The 22079-nt window shown below is 43.7% G+C and overlaps 2 protein-coding genes across 2 annotated transcripts; one reads left to right on the forward strand and one right to left on the reverse strand.

The window, feature by feature from the left end:
- Positions 1 to 7394: 7394 nt before the first annotated feature.
- On the reverse strand, positions 7395 to 8324 carry LOC133927758 (uncharacterized). Its single transcript, XM_062374161.1, has one exon. It carries the CDS (start codon positions 8322 to 8324, stop codon positions 7395 to 7397), a length of 930 nt encoding a protein of 309 aa, XP_062230145.1.
- Positions 8325 to 17730: 9406 nt separating this feature from the next.
- Positions 17731 to 21869, forward strand: LOC133927131 (putative F-box/LRR-repeat protein At3g49150). Its single transcript, XM_062373439.1, has 5 exons — positions 17731 to 18222; positions 18961 to 19067; positions 20091 to 20927; positions 21026 to 21178; positions 21264 to 21869. Exons 1-5 carry the CDS (start codon positions 18165 to 18167, stop codon positions 21648 to 21650), a joined length of 1542 nt encoding a protein of 513 aa, XP_062229423.1. The 5' UTR covers positions 17731 to 18164; the 3' UTR covers positions 21651 to 21869.
- Positions 21870 to 22079: the final 210 nt, after the last annotated feature.

The following is a 22079-nucleotide window of genomic DNA, read 5'->3' on the forward strand; positions in this document are numbered from 1 at the left end:
CATCGGGGAGGTTATCGGCGGTACAGTGCCAGTCGCGGGCGCGGCACTGTCGGACGTGGGTGCATCGCTGTTGAAGCAGCGCACCACTGTGTCGGCTATGAGGCCAGGGCAGCTCAGCCCTGGCACCGTTGGGGTGACCTACGCAGGCGTCGGGGATGGAAACTCCGAGGGGACATCAACTTCCGATGGCGGCGAGTCGGCGGTACTCACGGTTGGTGAGTAGGAGAACGACGTGAGGCCGTGAACAAGGCAGTAGCCAAGGTTGCCCGAGTTGATGACGTCGCTCGCATCGAGTCGAGGTCGGGGTGATCGTGCTTGGTCCGACGCAGTGCCTGTCGACCGAATGACGACGAAGGGGGCACGGACCATGACGACCATCGCGATGGAAGAATCGGCAGTTGTCGCATACCAATACCATGAATATATTTTTGGAATGTCGAAGTTGGTAAGGAGTTAGTAAATAAATATGTGAGGTTATCACAATATTTCATTTGCAAGATGTTTATCTCCCCATATTGTTGCAATTCATGATGATAAAACAATTTAGGGGCAATATGCTTAATGATATTGTTCTTTATATAACTCATTTGCATCTGAGCAACACAAGCAGCATTATCTTCGTATATAATGGTGGGTGATTTAATGAAACCAATACAACATGATTGTTTTATGTGGTTTATCATTCTACGAAGCCATATGTATTCGCGTGATGCCTCATATAGTGCAATTATTTCAGAATGATTGTGGATGTAGCCACTAGAGTCTGTTTGGTAGAATTCCATGAAATGGCCAAGCCACCATGTATGAACACGAAGTTTGTCTGTGATCTAGCGTTGTGGGGATCTGATAAATAGCCAGCATCAGTGTATCCAATCATGTTTGAATCATGGTTTCTTAGAAATTGAAAGAATAGACTGAGATCTTTGGTGCCTTGGAGATATCTGAAGATATTCTTAACTCTTGCCCAATGGTATTTAGTCGGAGCAGCGCTGTGTCTAGCTAGTAAGTTCACTACAAATGCGATATCAGGCCTAATGTGATTTGCAAGATACACGAGCGCTCCAATGGCACTGAGATATAGAACCTCGTGTCCCAGTATATCTTCTTCATCTTCCTGTGATCTAAATGGATCTTTCTTCATGTCTAGAGATCGAACAACCATGAGTGTTTTAGATGGATATAATTTGTCCATATTGAATTTCTCCAATATTTTCTGGATATAGGTAGCTTGGTGTACCAAAATTCCTGAGGGATGGTGCTCGAGTTGTAAACCTAAGCAAAATTTGGTTTTAACCAAATCCTTCATCTCAAATTCCGTCTTTAGATGATCACGTGCTTCATTGATATCTTGTGTGTTGCCAATGATATTTAGGCTATCAACATACACTGAAATAATACAAAATCCTGTCGATGATTTCTTGATGAACACGCATGGACAATCATCATTATTGGAGTAACCTTTCTGCAGAAGATCCTCACTAAGTCGGTTGTACCACATTCATCCCAACTACTTTAAGCCATATAGTGACTTATTGAGCTCTACACAATACATGTTGTGATTTGCGTTTGGATTCGGAATTTGGATTCCATCAGGAACCTTCATGTATATGTCAAAATCAAGTGACACATATAGGTATGCGGTCACTACATCCATCAACTGCATAGATAGTTGATTTTGAACGGCCAATGAGATAACATATCGGAATGTGATTCCACTCATGGTTGGAGAATAGGTTTCATTGAAATCAATACCGGGTCTCTACGTAAACCCTTGTGCTACAAGCCTTACTTTGTATCTCATCACCTCTTTGTTCTCATTCCGTTTCCGGACGAAAACCCATTTGAACCCCATAGGGAAGATATTTTGAGGTGTAGGTATTACTTTTATGAATACCTCTCTTTTTGTGAGCGAAGCTATCTCTACTTAGATTGCATCCTTCCATTAAGTTCAGTCCTAGTGTTTTTGACACTCTGCCATGGTCTTGGGATCTGGAACATTTTTGAGGTTATTTGCAATCATTGTGGAGAAGTATGCGTTGACAATTGTAGTCTTTCGATAATATGATTCTCCAAAATCTAGATAGTTGGTGGAAATCTCTTGTACCCTTGGTGACCGTTCATGATTTCCTAATACGATGGAGTCGGGGTATTCCAATGTCGTAGCATCATGAATTCAGTGCACTATTGAGCTGGGTTGTGGATGTTACCCATCCACTGAGTGTATACTACCCATTGGGTATTTGTCAACTTGAGGTTGACTTGCATTTACTGTTTCAGATGGTTTCTTCCTCTGTTTCCTCTGGCGCTTGCGAGAAGCTATATCCTCTTTTGTGGTCGTACTTTTCCCCCATCTTATTTTGAATAGGGAGTTGAGTGGTTTTGTTGGGTACCTCCACTCTTTTGGGTACATTTTTTTTGCAGGATTTTAGGATTTGGTGACACCTTTGTAGTCAGTAAATGTGTCTGGCATGTTATTTGCAATATGTTGCTGATAATTTTCTAAACTTAGAGTTCAAATTCTTGAGTACGTGGATCTGAGGCGGAAATGCCTTGGATAATCCAATTGATTTTCTGGCATTGTTTCTAGTACTTGAAATCTCCCCTTAATATCGGGAAATGGTCTTCATTGAATATACAATCAGCATAACGGGACGTGAATAGGTCCCTTATGAGAGGCTTAAGGTATTTAATGATCGACAGAGATTGATACCCCACGTAGATCCCAATTTCCTGTGTTGGCCCATAGATATATGCTGTAGTGGTGAGATCGGTACGTATGTAGCGCAACTGAATTAACACAGATGGGAATGCTTGGTGGATTTCCATGTACTAATTGTAGAGGGGAAGTATTATGATATGCAGTAGGTCACAATTGAATTAAGTCAGCAGCGTGTAAAACTGTATGACCCCAACACGAGGTTGGTAAATTGCAATTCTGTAATAGGGGTCGTGCAATGAGCTTAATTATCTTAATAAGAGATTCTATTAAGCCATTTTGAGTATGGATATATGGGATAAAATACCGAGCTTGAATTCCTAGGGCCATACAATAGTCATTGAAGGCACATGAGGTCAATTCTGCAGCATTGTCCATTCAAATTGATTGAATTCGATGTTCAGTATAATGTGCTCGTAATTAATAGTTTGAGCTATTATTTTGGCAAATGCATGGTTTCATGTAAAGACACACGTGAGACCATCGTGTAAATGTATCTATTAGAACCATATAATACCTAAATGATCCAGATAATGGTTGGATAGGACCACATATATCACCTTGAATATGTTCAAGGAATTTGAGTGATTTTGCTTGATTTTTTAGGTAGGAGGGCCTTAAAATCAGGTTTCCTTTGGCACATGCAGTGCACATAAAATCCGAATATTGTGAGAATTTAGCTTCACTTAAATCATGACCAACGGAATTGGTGATAATTTTCCGCATCATCCCTATGATGGGAGGACCAAGACGATCATACCAAATTTGGAATGCATTAAAATTCTGAAAATTACATGACTATAAAAAAGAAAAACTCTCGGCTAATTCTTCCTTTATCATGACTGTACAAAGAAAAATACAAAAACAAAAGAACTAGAAAAGGATTAAGGATTAGAGGGTTGGTAACAAAAAAAACTCAAATAGACTGACTAACTAAGAACTGAGTTGTTCCCCGACAACAGCGCCATAAAAACTTGTTGGTGACTTTTACGCACACATGCGCATGGTGTCAGCTGTAGTTTTTCCCTTAGAGTATTCTAAGGTTTAATATCGAATCCACAAGGAACAAGTGGGACTTAGTCTAGACAATCCCATGGGTGCCCCCTAGCCTTCGGCTCTGATCTCGATGACTTCTACCGAGAACCCTCCTCTCGACGGCTAGATCCTATTTCAACAACTCTCTTTCGTAAATTCTTCGTTCCTTTGGCTTGGAGGGCCTCTGTTTATATAGGCAGGGATCGACAGAGTCCTGGACTTGTGCATCTTGATTTTCCACGTTTTCAAGTCTTTACCGTTGACGAAACCTTCCAATTCGTGTCAAGGTCGGCTGTACTTTCAGATTCCAGATGATCTTCTGAAACCGACCTGGTGAGACCCACACGCCCATGGGCGCCTAGGACACGCCCATGGATGGCCTGGCCTTCCTGGGCCCACCTGTCCAGGGCCCGCGGCCCATCTCTCCATGGTCCTTGTTCTTCTAGTTTTCGAACTTTTTCTTCGTCTTTAAATTGAATTTCCGAATATCTTCCATTTGTTCAATTTCTCCTCGAATTGCATACTTTTCCTGCGATTTATCACTTTTGTCCAAAAAGCACAACATACTCAAAAACGGTATTAATCGTTAGGCGCCAAGTGGCATAAGTGATCAAAATACATAGAATAGCCACTTAATTGAGATATAAAATGATACAATAAACGACGCCAACAACACCCCCACACTTAGATCTTGCTCGTCCTTGAGTAAGTGATCGATTACTTCCCTCATGAAAGATTAGCATAGCTAAGCAAAAATCAAGATACTTAATCAATTCAGCCAAGCCATAACAGTTCGAAATCAAGACTAAGCCATATAGAACTTCTCATCTCAACCAACTCTCTAACCCCCACAGGAAATAGTCAAATGTTGAAAACCCCACTTTAGAAAGACATTCTATTTTCAGAGCAAGAACCAGAATGAAAAGCTATCTCCCCATGTCAAGAATTCAATTTGTCCTTCTTCAACAAGAGCTTAAAACCTCACAGGCACACAAAAAGTATATAACGCTCATCCTCACCACTCCTACTTCTAAAAATAAAGCTTTTAGTGGATCTCGGTAGGAAAAATAGCCAAACTCTTGTCCAAGATATTGCCAAGTCAAATAAGAATTCCTCATAAGAAAGATGAAGTTCCCATCAAAAGGTTTTTGTAGTGGATGTATATGTGAAAAACTTTTTTTTGGGAAAGGTGGACATGTGTAATGGCATAGAAATGATCTCGGGGCACCAAGGACGTCCCCTCCATCAATTTGCACTTGGTAAGATTCAAGAGAGAATAACTTGGCTTTTGCACTCACCTTGTCAAAATAAATTCTTTTTCTTTGCATACTCCACTTTACTTGATTCTGGAATACCCCCACACTAATCTCTTTGCATGATACACTTTACTTTTCCTCATCCTTGATCTTCTTCTCTCCCTCTTTTTTTCTTCTTTTTTTTTTCTTTTTTCTTTTTTCTCTGAATACCTTTCTCTTGCACAACCTTGAATTTACAAGAACAAACTCTCTAGATAGAGTGTAACCATTTTTCATCTTCCTTTTCCAGTAAGTTTTCTTGTAACAGAACTTTACTCCAATGTTTGCACAAAAAGCCAAGTATTCTTTCAAATAGGATGTAGCAAATGATAGATTTTCTCAAAAGAGATGTATGTGGTTCAAAAGATCAAGTAAGGCTAGCAAAAAGGGTGAATAAATAACCAAGATCAAGGAACTCCCATTCCCCAAGGAATGCAAACTTGACAAAACTCACTAGGCAAGAGAATGCTTATATAAGTAGCTCAAAATGAAATCTTTTTGGCTAGGTGGTAGGATCACTCAAGTAAGCTCTTGTCAAAGGGATTGAACTCTTAGACTAGGGATATTCACAAAACAATTCCGGAAAAAGCTCTTACTTAGTAACATCTCAATAAAGCAAAGGCACTCGACAAAAGACTATACCATGGGTGAGAGAAAAATTAAGACAAGCTTGTTTAATAGCTAAGCAAGAAAAGAATTATTAAGCTCATCATCATCAAATAAGCACCCAGACATCACTCAACCATACTATTATATTAAATTATTATATTCTCGCCATGTAATCTCTCAAAAATTAAACCTACTGCTGTCCTAGATAGGATAATGGCATACACAGGGAACGTTCTCAAGGTAGGTATTGAGAACCCGCCATTGCTTATTCACTCACAAATTACCCAACTATATGTCAACAAGCACCTAAACCTTTCTCAGAAGCAAAAAAGAAAGCCTTTTGCCATGTCTAAGTTAAAAGAAACTACACTAAAACCTAAACAAAAATAAAAAGAAAAACAACCAGGCTCCCTCCCCCACACTCAAATGCTACAATGTCCCCATTGTAAAGAAAGAGAAAGAGAAAGAAATAGCCTGTTGTTTTGATGGCCGTCTTCTGTCGTCAAATAAATCCTTTCATGCGCAGAACCTTCTCCAAACGGAACAAGTGTAGCTCCAAAGAATTCATATCCTTCGCGAACTCCTCACAATTATTCTTGATTTCCTTCTCAAAAAACTCACGACGAGAGAAAATTTGACTGATCTCCATACGATGCTCAGCAATGTTGGCGCGGGACATGGCACAACACACAATGGGAAAATCATGCTCATCATCCATTGGAGCTTCATTTTCTCCTCATCATGGTTTCCATCGTGAGGCATTGATTCTTCCAGTGCGGCTTCCTTTTCACAATCTTCTTCATCTCCCATATATCTAATATCTTCATCTGTGGCTTCACATTCTGTTGGTTCCTCCTCTTCTTCCTCCTCAGCATGATCACTTCGGTCTAAATCTTCAATTCCCGTGAAATGTTTAAGAGGTTCCTCTCCAGCTTGCACCAATGATGTCCCCAATTCTTCAGCAGATGCAACATCAGTGGAGGTCATTTCCAGGATGTCAAGGTCCCCATCCAGAGATGGTGAAGGAATGGGAGAGAGCCGACATCATCGAACTATCAGGTCCAACTTGCTCTGAATGATAGCTTGCTTGATCACGAGATGCTCAGATCGACGATATACAGGCATCTGGCATTCCTCATCACTTGAGATGTAGAGAACCTCCTTCGTTTCCTAATAGTACTTCTTCAACCTCCTTGTGCTTGGCTCGCCAACCTCCATCACCGGAACATAATAGAATGGTGGTGGAGATGGGTCCTCTGACGAAGTTGGAGTAACGAGACAGAGCTTCCGCTTGGCATGCGAAGAAGTCCTCAAAACTGCTTGATTAATTGAGTTGGAAGCATCACTATCATATGGAATATCACTGGAATAGACTGCCCGTGGGCGTGTCCTGCTGCCCGGCGTGGATCTCGTTGAACTTCGCACCATCTCGACTTCTCGGCTTCTTCTCTGCTTCTTGCTCTTCAAAACAGAAAAATTGTGTTTGGATTGACGGAAAGAGATGGGGTAGAGGCGTACCTTTATACTCGTGAAAACCCTCAGTTTGGAGTCAGAATCGGCCTTGAAATTCCGAGTGAAGGTCGAATTCAAGTTCCTTTCAGAGAGATCTTTCCAATGGTACCGGTCCCGCTGAAGAATTCCGAAGTCGTCTCGACAGCCCATGGGCTTTTTTCTTTTTCTTTTTTTGCATACATACACACTTTGTTTAACGTCGCAAGCATGGCAGAGCCATCAATTTGTTACTCCAGTGTGTAGACATTAAAGGATTTGAGTTCCTGTTTATCTGGCTCAAAATAAACCGTCAGTTGCTGCCCATTCACACTATATTGATCGCCTTTCTTGTCCATGATCACCGCTACTCCAGAGGGTAATACTTTGTGAACAAAATATGGACCGACCCATTTGCTCTTAAGCTTCCTTTTACCAAAAAGCTTGTACCTGGAATTGAATAATAGCACTTTATCACCCGACTTGAAGCTTTTATTTTCCAAACGCTTGTCATACCACTTCTTTGTTCTCTCTTTATAAATTTCAGCACTGTGGTAAGCTCTCAATCTCATCTCTTCCAATTCACTGATCTGAATTTTTCTCTTGATTCCAGTGGCATCATAATCCAAATTCATCTCCTTAATTGCCCAGTAAGCTTTATGCTCTAATTCCACCGGCAGATGACATGTCTTTCCATAGACCAATTGATATGGTGTCATTCCAATAGGGGTCTTATGGGCAGCCTGATAAGCCCATAATGCATCACTTAATCTTAAAGCCCAATCCTTGCCTCCTTTGGTAACTGTCTTCTTGAAAATATCCCTGATCTGCTTATTCGACGTCTCAGCTTGTCCATTTGTCTGCTGATGATAGGCAGTCGCAACTCTATGTTCTATTCCAGCTTTCTCCAGCACTTTTCTGAAATCCTTCTCAATCAAGTGAGAGCCTCCATCACTGATTATTACTCTCGGAACTCCATATCTTGGGAATATAACATCCTTGAAAAGCTTCATGGTCTCCTTAGAAGTAGCATTTTTGCATGGTATAGCTTCCACCCATTTAGAAACATAGTCCACTGCCACCATGATGTACTCATAGCCATGGAAATTTTCAAATGGTCCAATATAATCAATTCCCCATACGTCAAATAGATCAAGCTGCAAATTATAATTCAATGGCATTGCAGATCTTGAATTGATATTACATGTCCGTTAGCATTCCAGACATGAGGCACGTTGATATGAAGATCGGGTAGTGGGTAACCCCATCTCAGCAAAATCTTTACAATGTACCTCTGGGCAAATACCTACCCGCTAAGGTTACATCGTCTCGTGAATATACCTCACAACGGAAGCCCCCTCTTACGCCTTTCGGATCCCAAGACATCTTATCAATTTCCCGCTCTTCTGCTTGATCTATACTATGCTAAGAGTAAAGAAAATTATTTAGCTAGGTCCGTTCCATACCAGACTTGTGGTTGCACTGTAAACACAGAAAGATCATCCCACGAACTGGTCTTTAGATTTGAGCAAGACTACACATTCCCATTCGTACTTCCCGTACTAGTCTCCTCATACTACATGCTCAAATCCCTATGCCATGTTGCTAAAAAATTATTCTATCATACTTTATCATTATTGCGTAGGACCATTATCAATTTCGTAGAGAAATTATCACGATTACCATCCTAAAGCATCATCTACCCTTTCATAACCCAAAACCATACTATGACGACAAGGATGATAAGGAAAAACTAGGGTAAAACATAACTCTTGGGATTCCCAACAAAATTATTAGTATGCATGTTTGTAAAACAAAAAATTTCAAAAACTGGAATAAATATGATCAAGAACACAACTTGCCTTCACTGAACTCAGTTAGGTCTTCGAAGTCTTGATCCCGCAGTCTTTCTAGACTCTGGAACATTAGCGTCTACTCGTACATACGCAGAAAAAGGCAATACATAAACACCAAAATCCAAAAGGAACCAAAAATCACACAACAAATATCATCGCATACAAGATCACGCTTTTTCGTACAATCCGGCGAAAGAACGGGTCAAAACGAAGCTACAATTACCAAGTTATGATTTTCTAAAGATTAAAATAGAGCTAAAAAGATTAGCTATATATGAAATTATGTTGCTAGAAATTTTTCTAGAATTTTCCAAAGTTATTTATGATTTTTCTGCAATTTTCTAGAATTTTTCTGGAATTTTCTAGAATTTTTCTGGAATTTTCTATCCTTTATTTGAATTATAAAACTATTAAACATAATTAAATAAACCTATAAAACATATTAGAAATTAATTACCTTATTATTATTATTATTACACTGGAAATCCATTTATTGCACATTATATATCAATTATGATGTCATCAGAACAAATAAAAAGAAAAGAACGCTGACTAGGCTTGTTAACTGAGCGATTGGTGCTGAGGTGGCGTGACACGTCGGACACATGCACTGATGCAGCTGGCACATCATCATGCTGACTGGTTTAAAATCGAAGGGGTACGATGGATCTAATCTCAACCGTTCAATTTAGATCAGACGACTCACCTTGGTCTCCTTCGCTCCCGATGATGAGGATGGCAGTTCAGAGAGCTTCCGCGGCGTTGCGTCACCGACGAACGGTGAAAATCTCGTCACAGTGCTCCAAATGCTCCGACAAGCGGCGAAACACGACCATGTGCTCACGGCGAACTCGACTGGGCTACGGGTTGTCACCGGTGATGCGCGATTGAGGCTAGCAATGGCGAGCGCCAACTTGAAGCTTCGGCTATCATCAGAGTTAGGCTCTGTTAGACGATTTCGCCTTGGCTCGATGGGCAAAAGTTGTGAAATGCTTCGAGGGGGTTCTGGGGTTGCATATTTATACACGGGCGGCTCTATTATCCCCAATTCAGCTTGGATTTGAAAAGAGGCGGTGGCGGCAGATCAAACTCGATTCCAACGATTCAAACAGGCTTAAATTATTATCTCTTGGGCAAAAGCTCATGTATGATCCTTGGATTCTTCCTTCTTTTGATTCGTAGCTTATCTCTAACTGAAACTCGTAAATTTGACTGAGATACCGTGCAGCCGATGGTTGAACTCACGTGTTCATCTCTGCTTTGGCTCGAACTTTATCAAATCCGGTGCGGGCTTGAGCTTCTAGAAGTCCTGGTGATTCCGTGTTGGTGGTTGGGCATGCTTCTTCTATTCGTACTCGACAACGTCCACGCATGCGGTGGCCGGCTCCTGCTGCTGCTGCCGAGCTGAGCAGAGAAGAGAGAAGAGAGGAGATGGCAGCTGGGCTGCTCGACTGGGTTGGATTGCAGCCCAGAGAAAGAAGAGAGGAGAGGGAAAGGGATATGGGCCAGCCTTTGTTAGTCCGAAAAGCTTTTCCTTTCCTTTTCCATTTCTCATATGTATACACACATGTATACATACATATATACAACATATATACTATATATATTTATATTAGTTCACATAAACAGTCAATCAACAATCAAATAACCAATTATATATGCATATATATATATATATATATCCTTTTATAAGAAAATAGCCCTCAATATATATATATATGTGTGTGTGTGTGTGTGTGTGTGTGTGTGTGTGTGTGTGTGTGTGTGTGTGTGTGGGTGGGTGGGTGGGTTCATGCATATATCACACAAACACACATATATGTGTATATACATAAAGGCACACATACACACTTAGGGTTTTATTTAGTTTTTGCAAAACTCTTTTATTTTCTTTGAAAAAGTTTTTTTAAATTTTCTTGGTTTTGAGAAGTTGGGACGTTACAAAACCTACCCCCTTAAGTGAATCTCATCCCCGAGATTTGGGCTGATCTCCAAATAGGTGAGGAAACTCTACCTTCAACTCTTTTTCTTGTTCTTAGGTTGCTTCTTCTTCAGTATGATGACTCCACTGCACTTTACACATACATATGCCCTTTCTCCGAGTCACTCGCTCTATAGTTTCCAAAATCTTGATCGGGTATTTGGAATAAGTCAAATCCTCTTGCAGTTCCACTTCTTCCAGGGGTAGTTCTTCAACTGTGATTGTCGGTGAATCAGGAACCGGGGGTCCCCGAATCCCGAGGCCAGGCCAGCAATCCGCCACATGGCGCCATCCCGCGGAGTCTCCTTCGCGAGGTAAAAAAGATTAAGTCCCGGGAGAGGGCGCTCGGGGCCACAGTTAGTGGTCCCCGAGTACCCAAGTTCCCCGATGATCTACGAAGTCTAAGTGCCGGGAAGAAAGTGATCGGGAAGGTATACGGTGGCCCCCGAGCACCCGAGTCCCCCGACGATCAGGAAAGCTAAGTACCGGGAGAAATGTGCCCGGGGCCGCGAGCGGTGGCCCCCTGGGCACCCAAGTATCCCGAGGACCTACAAAAGGAAGCTCCGGGAGAGAGTGCTCGGGGCTGCGTGCAGCGGCCCCCGAGCGCTCGGTCCCCCGAGGATCCATACAAGCGTGCCCGGGAGAGAGTGCTCGGGGAGGTGAACAGTACCTTCGAGCACTCGGTTCCCCGAGGATTAAGAAAGGGCATTCTCGGGAGAGAGTGCTCGGGGAGGTGAGCAGTGACCTCCGAGCACTCGGTTCCCCGACGACTCAGAGAGCCCCCCAACAGTGGCCCCTGAGGGGCCCACTGATGAGGTGTCAGCTAGTCAAAGGCCCAAGGCCGCATTTAAAGAGCGCGCGTGGCCTGTCACCTCCAACTGCTCCCGCCACGCTCGGTGTCAGTTCCTGCCACATTCTGGCAGAAGGGCGTGGGGTCATTGAATGCACGGGTTCCATCCCGTGCCATCCGGCCCGTCTCGGGATAACGTCGTAAGGGCCGAGGTGTTCCGTCTGCCGCACTGCTGTGGCAGGAGAACAAGACAGGACGGGCACGCCGGGCCGCTCCGTGGCTGCCCGGTGGGCCCTCTCCACGGCGCCCGTTGCCAGTGCATTTATGGTGACGGATGACCGGGCGTGGGACGCATTTTCCACCCCCGGTCACTTCGCACAGAGGCTATGATGACGCCCTTTCCATTTATGGTGTCTCGGAACTCGTGCCCCCTTCCCCTTCGGGGCACGCTACTGCCGGCGGGTATTTAAAGCCGCCGGCAGCACGGACAGAAAAGAGGTTTTTTCGGAAGAAGTTTTCGAGGTAGCGAAGAGAAGATCGAGAGCACCCAAAGCCAACAGATACACGCAGACCGAAGAACAAGGAGCCCCAGGCTCTAAGATAGATAAACATTCTTGTAACCAGCAACATCCTTGAGGGACATTCTCAAGGCATTTATAGTATCCACACAAGAGTAGGGTGTTACGCCTCCGTGCGGCCTGAACCTGTCTAAACACCAGCGCATTTACTCCGTTCCGCATTAGATCATTCCACCCCACCGGCCATCGCATTCATACCCATTTATTTCTCCGGCGAACATATTCAGGATCATCCCCCCGATCGAATCTCTAAAAAGGGGTCCCTCAGGATCCCTGCGACAGGAGTTAACCCTCCGACAGTGATATATGAAACACATTGTGCACGTCTTCTAGCTTGGGCGGCAATTCCAACTGGTAGGCCACTTCTCCATGTCTAGCACTCACTTTAAATGGTCCAATGTACCTGGGTGCCAACTTGCCTCTAACCTTAAAATGACAAAGTCCTCTTAAAGGTGAGACGTTGAGATACATATAATCTCCTACCTCGAAGATTAACTCCCGGTGTCGGTTATCCGCATAAGTCTTCTGTTTGGATTGGGCTGTCTTTAACTTTCCTCGTATTGCCATGACTTGTTCCTCTGCTTCCCTGAGTATATTCGGTCCAAACATTTGACCTTCTCCAGTCTCACTCCAATGAGGGACGTTCTGCACTTCCTTTCATATAATGCCTCGAATGGGGTCATTTGTAAACTAGACTGATAACTATTGTTATACGAAAACCCTGCATATGGCAAGTTCTTGTCCCAACTGTTGCGATTTTGAAGGGCACATGCTACCAGCATATCCTCAAGTATTTGATTTATTCTTTTTGTCTGTCCATCTGTCTATGAGTGATATGCTGAGCTAAAATTCAACTTCGTGTCTAGTGATTCTTAAAGTTGCTGCCAAAATCTTGAGGTAAATTAGTTCCCTCAATCCGATACTATTCTCTTTGGAACTCCATGTATGCACACAATCCTGAATATATACAACTCTGCTAACTTATCTCCTTTCAAGGTTGTTTTAACAGGAATGAAATGAGCTATCCTCGTGAGATGATCCACAATGACCCATATTGAATCATAGCCTGATTGGGTACAAGGTAATCCGACTATAAATCCCATCGCAATTTCCTCCCAGTTCCGTTCTAGTATCTTCAGAGGTTGTAGCAATCATGCTGGTTTCTGATGTTCTGCTTTCACACGCTGACATACATCACACACTACCACATACTCGGCTATTTCTCATTTCATACAAGGCCACCAATAGCGGTCCTTCAAATCCTGGTACATCTTAGTACTTCCTGGGTGAATAGAGTAAGCTGACTCATGTGCTTCTCTTAAGATTATCCCCTTGAGCTCTTGCCGGTCTGGTACACAAATGAGCTTCGGCGTCGTCATTTTCAGGTAGAATAGTAGAGGGCGCTCTTGTACCTCTTAGGTTCGCTGATCTTCATCGTCTTCTACGCGAACCAGGTATTACACCCCCGTCTAAGAGCATATGCATTACCAAGAAGTGTGAGATTTCTTTGTTGATCAACTCTGCATCTTTTGGGAACACCTAACACAAGAGGAGCATTCGAATCAATAGCAATAAGATAAGTAGGGTGACCAAATAGAAAATGACAAACCTGTATGTGGGATGCATACTGGTCGAGCAACATCGTCATCCTTCTTTGCCTCATATAAAAACCCAACACAGAAGGATGGTCGGCTAGTTCGCACACCCTGATGTATATTTGACGGCGCTCATGCAAGAGGGCCCTAAGGTCGTCGGTTGTTACATGTAGGAGTGGAACGGTGAACGCAGAACATGGCGGTCTTGCATGCAATTTAGATACAGTTTGGATTAAGTTGCTCTCATTGAAGGGATCATCCTTCCCTCCATGCATAACCTGCAAGGAAGCATTTAATGTTATATCGATCATTGTAGATGTCCATAGGTAGCCAGTACTAGAATATCCCGCCATATATGTATTGATCTTTGACTGCAATATTTTTGCTCTGCACCAAAGCACGAATCGATGGTTATTTAATAAACATTAAACATGTATGAAATATCATAATTGATATATACAAATACTTAATAAGTTACTCATAAATAAGTTACGTGTCTTAATTATTTGATAAAGATTATGTAAATTAAATGTAATTACTTTAGCATTGCAGTGCATAATGCATAGTACAGACGAGTACATAATATAGTGAATAACACATAATACAGATGAGTACACAAAATAGATGAGTACACAATATACTGCACTGGCTTATTAACGATGCCAACGCCGCAAGCAATCCCCAGGAGTGTAAGCGTCTGGCGGGTGTGTGGCCCTCATCCCAGCGGCCTAAGCTGGCCCCTGCCACGTGCACCCTTGCTCGTCATCTTCATCATCGTGTTGTGTTGCAACTCCACCGAATGTGTATCCAGAACCATTAACTCGGCCCTGCATGTACCACGATGTAGGATCGTCATGCGGGAGTGTGGATGCCGGTAGTACGTGCTCGGATGGAGTCTGAAATGCTGAAGTCTTAGCATGTTGGTATCACTGTGAACCCCCAGGTGCATCAGGATACTGGGGGTACTGGCCGCTCAGTAGCTCGGTGAAGTTGCCCGCTTGCAATGCAGCAGCCCAGTCAAAATCTTGTGTGCCGCTCCAGGTTGGCGTCTGCTGCGTGCAGTCAATGACGTCCTCGTGATGAGTTGATAATATTGGTGGAGGTGTCTGCGTAGCCTGAGTAGGTTGTGTCCACTAAGGGGGCTGAGAACCCAGTGTACACTGCTCAGGAGCAGGAGCCTCCGTGACCTCCTCGGCTTCAGCATAAGAACATGTCACATGATGGGTCGCAGACGAAGGTACCTTCCGTGATTGTGCCTCACGAGCACTGGACGAGCATCTACTGTGGGAGGCATGGGACGGGTCCATGGCAGGTACGTCGTACCCCTTAGAACGTGGGGCACAACCACCTAGACCATGTATCACGGACAACAAGCGAGACCCTCTCGTCCTCTTGTAGTCCCGGAGAGGGTTTCGATCCCTTCGCGTGGATGACCCACTTGCTTCCCCACATGCTTGCTCCGCATGCGTATGCATTTCGTACCACACTTCGGTCTGTATTTGTTGAGGGTTATGTCAGTAATACGGATGTGTAACTAATGAAAATCGTTATAAGTACAACATCACTTACCACCACATGAAGAAGCCGGGAACGATCCTCGGGGAAGGGTCTGGGGGCTGGCAGTATGTTGCCGCTGAGTAAGGTGGCACGCGTGCGTGAACGGTACCACGAAAGGTACTCCCAGTACGTGCCGTCATCGTACTGTCCCACAAGAATGACAACATCCACTGGGCCTGGCTCCATCCACCTAACTATGTGCTCTGCATTAATCTTCGACTAGTCATGTGTGCCTGCATTCCCCTATGCGCTCCTCTTGTACGTGACATAAATAGTTATAATTTCGTAACATGGATCACCTAACATAATAATGGTACGTACAATAACACACTTACTCGTGCGTCCGACCAGCGTCTCGAGGGGGAGGTACTGGCACCAACTGTCGATGACCGAACTGCCTCTGTACACGGTCAGGAGAATACACTTCCATATTGTTCATATGCAGCAAAAAGCATCTGGTCATCCATAAGTCCGAGTCACAAAAACAAGAGGATGTGATGAGGCCTCCGGTCGCAATTTCGGCCACTCGTTCCATACGCCATGGATCCCACTCCACGAGGTCGGCGCTGAGGACGTCAAGGTCACTGATCACCCGGGAGTAGTTTCCATAGTCTTGCTGGTGAGTCCATCGCAATCTGGTATGAATCCATTGATACCCCCATCATAGGCCTCATGTCGTCGGCAATGCCATCGGAGATGGGAACTAGATAGTAGGTCTTGCTCACCCACGATCGACAAACCGGGAGATACTCCTAGCTCCAAAGCTGTAGAAGGTGTAGGCAGCCAGAAATAGATCCCATTTTCGTTGACCGCTGGGTAGCGACACACAATCCTTTGTACGTAGCGGCCAACACAGCAGATCCCCAACTGTAAGGTGTCGTCTCATATGGATGTAACGCGAGCTGAAATGTGGCATCCACACAAACCACACATACCACTGGGTTGCAATGTCTGAAAGCTTCGATGCATTAGGCAAAGGACCAGAAAAACCTAATGAGGTATTGGTCAGTACTGCTGTATGACCCATCCTCCAGCCTGATCGACTCATCCGCCATGGCCCACTGGGACCCTGGATTGGTCATGGCAATCTTCTGCAGCAGCCTCAGAGCATAGTGACAAGGCTCTTCAAAACTTTCAAACAACATCTTCAACGCCTTCTGCTTCGCTCGCCATGCGGTGTGGTAATTGATCAGCATACCCGTCTTAGTCTGCACCTCCTCCATAATGGATTTTGGCGACAAACATATGTTCATGCCAACAAAGGTGATGAGGAGTTGGGCTATGAACCTTGCATCAACAGCGTTGCTCATATTCCTAACAGCCTCTTCGCTGCATGTATGTGGAGTGTGTCTACTTAGCACAAAATAGTTCTCGTATTTTGGTTTATATGCTCGTACGAAGTAAGGACAATTCGGGTGTTTGATACAACTGACCTCATACTCCGTAGGGTTAGACCGGACACACTTATGATCCCTTCTTGTGATTACAACATAGTTGCTGATAAAGTGGATGACCTCCTCCCTGCTCCGAAACCGTTGTCCCACTTGGATGTCGCTATTCTGGTATCCCCAATTAGATAGGGTGTTATACTCAACGATGGTACAATCTAGCAGTCTAGCACCATGAAAGTACTGGATCGTCGGCACCGGATCATCGTTGTCAGCACCTTCTTCATCCCCGCTACCACCAACTTCATCATCCATACATCCTGCATCTACCTCATCATGGTCCACTTCAGATCCCTATATACCGGAAGTGCCCTCCCTGACATGCCCTCCCTCCTCATCATGCATCACATGATGGTTTGATCCTTCCATACTAGGCATCGCTTCACCTTGCATCAGTCATAATATTATGTTTATGTACACTCTCATTTCAAAATTCTCTTCTAATACCTTGCGTGAGTACAAAGTCCATGTATTTCCCAACATCGCCAAATGCATCTCCGGTCTCCTCCAGCTTCCACAGGTACTGTTTCCTCCTTTTCTCCTTCATAGGTCTGTGGTGGATGATTCGAAGGCGCTGGTCCGGTGCCTCTGTAGAGGATGTGATTGGTGCAAAGGGAAGACAACGGTGGTGCAGGACAAGGGTAAGAAGCTCGTGCTGGAGCAGGCGAAAAAAATGAGTGACACGGGCTTAAAGGACCACTAAGTTTTCAACGACAACAGTGGAACAAGGGCTTTGGGCACGGCGGTCGATGACTTCACGGGCTCTGGGCAGGCCAGCCCAGCCCGGTCCGGTCCCGGTCCCGGTCCCGATCCCGGTCCGTCCAAAGGCAGCTCCGAGCCTCCGACGCGACTTTCTTCTAGTCCCTGTCGTCCCCGGTCCCCTCCTGGCCTTCTCTATACTCTCCCTCGCCTTGGCCTCGTTGGATTCGAATCGAAATTCAGGAAGGGATAGCGCACCCGGTATTGGATTTCCTTCTGTACCTCTCTTCGCGCCAAATCCCAATCCAAGCCCCCAAATAAATACTCCGCTAGGGCGGCCGGAGGGGAGACAGGACAGGCCGGCAGGCAAGCAGAGAGAGAGAGAGAGAGAGAGAGAGATTTCAAAGGGAGATTGATACGAGAGCGGACGGAGATTTGATTCCTCGTCTCGTCTCTGCCCTGAGATAGATCAACACCTATCGAATCTACCATTGGGCTGCTGGATCTGAAACGCCTCATGTCCATGAAGCGGCAACGGGACCAGGAGCGGCGCCGGCGGCAAGCCCAAGCCTGCAGTAAGCCTCCTACTCCTCCCCCTCTCCCTGGTATACGAAGCCCCAGTGGCAGAGGCTTATCTCTCATGGAACAATAAAGACATGTTTTTCCCCCTTCTTGAGGTGAAGAGAAAGACACCTATATGAGCATCTTTCTTTTCTTTTTTAAATTATCGTGTTTGCTGTGTAGTCTCGTGCAGTGCAGAGTAATTTTTTTGGATGGACTAGCCAATGCAAAATCTTAATTTGGTTGATAAAAAGACTGTCTTTTCGTGTTTGACACCCATCTCCTTACTGTTTCGATGTGAATTTATGCACGCACACAAGAAAAAGAACATTTTTTTTGGGTGGAAGGAGATTTCTAGAGAGAATATTTCAGTGATCAAACAATGCTACTAATCTATAAGTGAGCAGGGAAGCTAATTCCTTTCTTTAACTGGTATAAGTTAGATCCGAGATGAGCCTTGTGAGGGAGGATATCATCCGAAGATATAAGAGTATATCAATTGCAATGGCAGATGGCGTCACCGTCTTGTTCCTTTTGGCTTTACCTAGATTGACGAGACTTGGGGGAGGCTGCTCAGCTCTGCACAAAAAAATCGAGCACGATTTTTTTGTTCCCATGTTGTTAGTGTTGTTGCACAAAAGTTGAACAAGAGGGGGGCAAACTGATTCCTCTGTGTGCGTTGGTGTGCTTGAGTTTGCTGTTTTGTTCCTCAAGTGTCTGTATTATTCATAATCATGTATGTTGTGCTGCAGATGGATTGATTGTTTCACGGGCTAAAAAAGGGGGCTCACCCTGCCAACGGGATGACGATTCTCAGGATGGTGAAACAGAGTTATATTTAGGACCAAGACTCCCAGAGGTATGACATTCTTTTTTGTATATAATGGAAGACTTAGTGCAATTAAAATATCACGATCACTGCTTGAATTGCACAAATCAGTGCACCTATTCTAGCTAAACAAAGGATTATGAGCTGATATTTTGATGCTGTAATCTCCTAGAGTCCTACTGCATTGGTATTTTCGCTTTTTTCCAACTGTGTGTAATTAACAATCCAATACAACAGTCTCCATATAGTGCTAGCTCCTAAGCATAATAACGGGCACTATCCATTAATCTCCTTATCATCTAAAAGTTCTTTAGAATGTATGCACATCTTTTTAACAAAGGTTGCTTTCTAGGTTGGTCATAACTCAGTATATTTTTTCAGACATCATTAAGTTTTGTTTCCCAAATCTAACAAGTGTGACAGTTATCTCCATTAGACCATTACCGGCAATACGTTGTAACTTGAGAGCTGCATATCCTTGTAGGATGTCACTCTTTTATCTAGTTTGGTCAGTCTATTATCCGATAACTTCAGTTGCACTTTTGGTAAAGTTGCACTTCAGTCTATTAGACCATTACCGGCAATACGTTGCACTTTTTATCCTTGTAGGTTTATGTCATGTATCTTACATTGTACCTGCCAAAGTAGTTCATATCTATTACATAATTATATGGGCTTTCCTGCTGTTCAAATATTCAGATGCACTTTTGGTACCCTGTCCAGAAGTGCATGTTTGTTCTGTTCCTTTGCTACCAATCTACCATTGACTTGCTTGCTACCGTACTATAAAACATCATCATGTCCATTTTAGTTGGCACAGATGCAAAGAAACCATTATTGTTGGGCGCTGCATGCCTGATTCAGGTAGCAACACACTTTTTAGTGAAAAGTTACAAATATATTTCGTAGTATATAATCAGCTCTGGCCGCTGACAGTGTTTTTTAAGTAGCTACCAAGAACACTTTGTGCAATCATGTGTATAGCACCTAGTTTACAGTGGTACTCCATATTTTTCTTAGTTCTTTTCCCCCTCCAACTGAATTAACATGCAGGACATCTTGTGTCATATACATTCCCTGATGCCAATGGAAGATGCTGCCCGAGTATCCTGTGTTTCTCGTGCCTTTCTACGTTCCTGGAGATGCCATCCCAACCTCGCTTTCAGTAAAGAAATGTTGGGATTGAATAAAAAGGCATGTGGGAATGATGAATTGGCCAGAGATTTCTCTAGCAAAGTTGACAACATTCTGAAAAAGCACTCAGGCATTGGAGTGAAGACACTCAAGATTCACATGTTTAATGATTTCAATGCAAAGGACTCTTGTAATCTTGACAGTTGGCTTCAGATTGCTGTTACACCAGGAATTGAAGAACTCACAGTGAAACTTCCATTGGAGGCAAAGTACAACTTCCCATATTCACTTTTGTCTAATGGGAGTGGAGACTCAATCCGATATCTTCACCTTGCCTGTTGTTCCTTCCGTCCCACAGCCGAACTTGGTTGGTTTAGAAGCCTGACGAGACTGCATCTTAATATTGTCCGTACTACGGGGGATGACTTAGGGTGCCTTCTTTCCAGTTCTTTTGCTTTGGAGCGGTTGGAAATCAGGTATTGTAATGGGATAGTTTGCCTGAAGGTACCTTGCGTGCTGCAGCGGCTCAGCTACCTTCAGGTGCTTGATTGCGAGGGGTTGAAAATGATAGACAGCGAAGCTCCAAATATATCTAGCTTTTGGTTCCATGGGAACAATGTTCAACTATCACTTGGAGAAACATTGAAAATGAAGAATCTACACATATCCTTCTCCGGCGCAGTTCATTACACTCGTACGGAACTTCCATTTAGCATGCCAAATCTTGAAACTCTTAGGATAATTTCAAAAAGCGAGGTATGCTCTAAATTTTTTATTGTGGACTAGTAATATGCATATGATGATACTGCAGCAATGATACCTTGGGGAGTAACTAATCTGACATCTTTATGCAGATGGCTGACACACCAATGCTGCAAAGCAAATTTCTCCACCTCAAGAACCTAAGTATTATTCTTACGGCAGTATCCTTTTCTCCAGGCTATGATTATATTTCTCTGGTTTCCTTTTTGGATGCTTGTCCCTCCTTGGAGAATTTTGATTTGGATGTAAGTCACTGTTCATACTGCTATGATATTTATTCAGCTACTATGGTGGAACAATGACTCTTTTGTCCCTTCTTTTTCATCTTAGGTAACACATCGAGCGATGGAGCATGTCTCGATTTTCACAGATCCCTCGGACCTGAGGAGGATGCGAGAACAGCACCATCACAAGATGAAGAGCATGAAGATCCGAGGATTCTCCTCTGCAAAGAGCTTGGTTGAGCTAACATGCCATGTTGTTGAGAGCGTAACGTCACTTGAATGCCTTACGTTGGAGACTTGTCAGAGTTCTTTGAGATGCTGGCTGCCTGGGAACAAATCTGGCAAGTGCACCCCACTACCCATGGGCGTTCTCATTGAAGCTCAGCGAGCACTATCGGCTATCAGGATATACATTGAGCCTAAAGTTCCCTCCACAGTAAAGCTACATGTTGTGGAGACTTGCAGCCGATGCCATGTTGTTGAACAACTTTAGATGCCTGAGTTTGGCATACGTTTTATTATGTAGGTCTTAGACGGGTTGTGGTTTCTAAAATTATCAGGCGTGACCATTGTGTTATTTTATGGATAACTTTGCTATGATATTTTTAAACTGTATGTATTTCCACAGAAGTGATAAACAGTGATTGGCTGATTTTCTCTGTGGACAAAGCTCGCAAGTAAGTAGCACAACAGGCATTAACTTTGGACTCCATTCCACGCTTCGTGACATTAGGCGTCTCCAATGGTACGTCAGCTAGCCATAAGAGTAGGGTAGCTGCATTAGACTTTTCGTGCTACCTCCGTTTTCAAATAATTGACACCCGTGTGCTACTGTAGTAACCAGTAACTTTGATTAATAATAATTTTAAAATATTTAAGTAAGTAAAATGAAAATAGTATTGTTAGATTTGTCTAAAAAATA

Source organism: Phragmites australis, chromosome 8 (assembly GCF_958298935.1).
Source record: "Phragmites australis chromosome 8, lpPhrAust1.1, whole genome shotgun sequence".
NCBI classification, from domain to species: Eukaryota; Viridiplantae; Streptophyta; class Magnoliopsida; order Poales; family Poaceae; genus Phragmites; species Phragmites australis.